Genomic DNA, 2954 nt, shown 5'->3' with positions numbered 1-2954 from the left:
TCTCCTCAAATTTGTATTCTTCCTTGTTTCCTTTCCTCACTCGGCTATTTTCCCTGTTGGAGCTCTTGGGCTTATAGCATCCTGTTTTTCAATTAGGGTTGTAGCTTAGCAAGTATTAATAATGATAACTATTATTGGATCTTAAATGAGAAAAGTGAAAGGTATCACAAAACGAGAGTTTCTGGGCACTTCTTTATAAACCACATAGGCATCACGCATCAATCAGGGACCAATCACGAAGTGAACATCAACTACTGCCAGGGAGAACTTATTCATTTGACCACTTCAATGAATAACTTTCACCTAACAACAATGGAGGCAATTTTCGAGCACCAACAGAAACCAGACCTGAGGAGAACAACGCAAGAGCTATCTCGTCTTTACGATTTAATTCAGGGTTTAAATCGGTGGTGCTCTGAATTTTATTTTAAATTGTATTTCAATATTTTATATTTTCTATTGCAGAATTTCTTATCAAATAGTCTCATAATATCTGTTCTAACCATGCAATAAATTAAATGAATGTTTTTAATTCATATGGCTATTGCGTGTGTGTATATATGTGTGTACATACATAAATCATACATATTGAAGAATAACCTTAACAGTCTGATTGTAAAAGAATGAAAGATAATTCAAGACTAGAAGTTTAAAAAATCGTATTAAACTTTGTTCATGTGTTCTGTTCAAATCTTTACAATATATTTGAAAGTAACACTCGCTACGTTTCATATGATACCACTTATAGAAGCTCAAAAAAATAATAAAATTATAGCCAACCGTACATATCATCCTAGGAAAATTACAGTATATCTAATTCATTAATTCTAACGAAAGACATGTTATAAAGTGAAGATATATAAAATAATAGTTACAATCACCAATTCATTTCATCAGGAATGGAAAAAGAAATTTTGAGTTATTGTAATTTTTACTTTTTATTCATATGCTTTAATACTTTTAAAGAACCTAGCAATTTATTCGATTCATGAGGAGAATTTGAAAATCGTATTTTCTTAACCATAAATTCTGCCTCCTCCGAAGTGACCTCCAAAGCTCCTGTGTCCGAAACCTCCACGGAATCCGCCATGAGAGAATCCAGGCTCAGCTTCGGGTTCGGGTTCAGCTACAGGGCTCCTCTTTCCACGGTATCCTCCATAGCCACCACCAAATCCTCCAAATCCACCAAAGCTTCCTCCATGATGGCCACCAAATCCAGAGAATCCACGGTGGATTCCTCCAAAGTGACCAGGATCTGCTTCAGGTTCTGGGTCGGCAAGAGCCTCAGGGTTGGCTTCAGGTTCAGCTACAGGGCTCCTTTTACCACGGTATCCTCCATACCCACCACCGAATCCATGTCCAAATCCACCTCCACCGAAATGGCCACCAAAGCCACCAGAATGGCCACCAAAACCACGATGGAAGCCACCTCCAAAGTGACCTGGTTCTGGATCAGCTATAGGACCAGCTGCTACCATCCCAAGAAGGACGATAGCACAGGTTGCAAGAATCATCTGCAAAAACGTATATAAAATACCATTCCAATTAAATCTAAAGAGAACTGTGCTAAAATTTATATTAGAAATAAATAGGGTTTAAAATGGATGTATCTAAATTGATCTTAAGAAGACAAATTTGATATCAGCTTGATTGATTAACTGTTAATTTGGTTACATCATCATCATCTTCGAGAGAGAGAGAGAGAGAGAGAGAGAGAGAGAGAGAGAGAGAGAGAGAGAGAGAGAGAGAGAGACCCTTACCTTCGATGTCATTGTGCGTTGCCTAAGAGCCAACTGTGCCGAAAGAGACTCCGGGACCTCCTTTTATACTGGCAGGGGGAAGCCAAGTGTCCTTCGCAATGCTGTTGTGGTCTTAAAAAATTAATACGTCACCATCCGTTGATAAGTAGAAGGATTTTTCGCTTTTCAATCTATATGGACAAAATTGTTCAAGCTCTAAAAAGCACACACACGCACACACACATTAAATTATATATATATATATATATATATATATATATATATATATATATATATATATATATATATGTGTGTGTGTGTGTATATATATATATATGTGTGTGTGTTGGTAAATGTATATATTTAAATACATATATAGGCATAATATATACATACATATGTATATATATGTATGTATGTATATATATATATATATACATGTTTATATATGTATATATATATCTGATTATATATATATATGTGTGTGTATATATATATATTTATATGCTCTAGATATACCCTACATATATATATATATATATATATATATATATATATATATGTATATATATATATATATATATATATATATATATATATATATATATATATGTATATATATATATATATATATATATATATATATATATATATATGTATTACACACTCGTATCTGCTTATCGTCTTTCTATACCAGTTACAACAGCATTTTTCTTTGTTCGTAATTCCATCGTCTTCTTTTCCTTCCCCTGCTTCTTTTTTAATCTCTAGAGACCCATTCAATTATTCTTAATGTTCATCAATTATCTGTTATTCTCGTTACATGCCCAGGCCAAGTCCCTTTCTTTTGCTTCTATGTTGGTATTTTTCTGTCGCTTAGTTTTAATTCCATCATTATTCTTTCCGTAGATCTGTGAGTTAGGCTCCAAGTTTCTGATGTATTATTTAATACTTGTAAAATCATTTGATTTAATATTTTTCATTTTATAGAAAGGAGCAGTTTAATTATCTGCATCTCGTTGGTTTTCCCTGAAGATCTCCATCCCATGCTTCACCTTCATTTCATTTCGGTCTCATGTCCTTGCTAAACATTTACTGTGTGCCCTAAGCACGTATATTTATCAACAATGTCTAGAGTTTCACCCATAACTCTTATTTGGATATTATCTCAGGTTTACTCATATTCATTTTCAGTACTACATTGGTGCTTTTTTT

The 2954-nt window shown here is 33.5% G+C and overlaps 1 protein-coding gene across 1 annotated transcript in view; it reads right to left on the bottom strand.

Moving 5' to 3' along the window:
- LOC137643642 (uncharacterized) overlaps positions 1-1783 on the bottom strand; it is a 6875-nt gene extending 5092 nt beyond the window's left edge. The window contains exons 1-2 of the mRNA XM_068376359.1: positions 1761-1783; positions 1079-1514 (exon numbers count right to left, since the gene is read on the bottom strand). Of these exons, the coding sequence (XP_068232460.1) occupies positions 1079-1514; positions 1761-1772 (448 nt within the window). The 5' untranslated portion in view covers positions 1773-1783. The remainder of the gene's footprint in view (positions 1-1078; positions 1515-1760) is intronic.
- Between the last annotated feature and the right edge of the window lie 1171 nt (positions 1784-2954).

This window comes from Palaemon carinicauda, chromosome 7, assembly GCF_036898095.1.
Source record: "Palaemon carinicauda isolate YSFRI2023 chromosome 7, ASM3689809v2, whole genome shotgun sequence".
NCBI lineage: Eukaryota > Metazoa > Arthropoda > Malacostraca > Decapoda > Palaemonidae > Palaemon > Palaemon carinicauda.
Note: the sequence above shows the minus strand (reverse complement) of the source record. Positions and strands in the feature narration are given on the sequence as shown.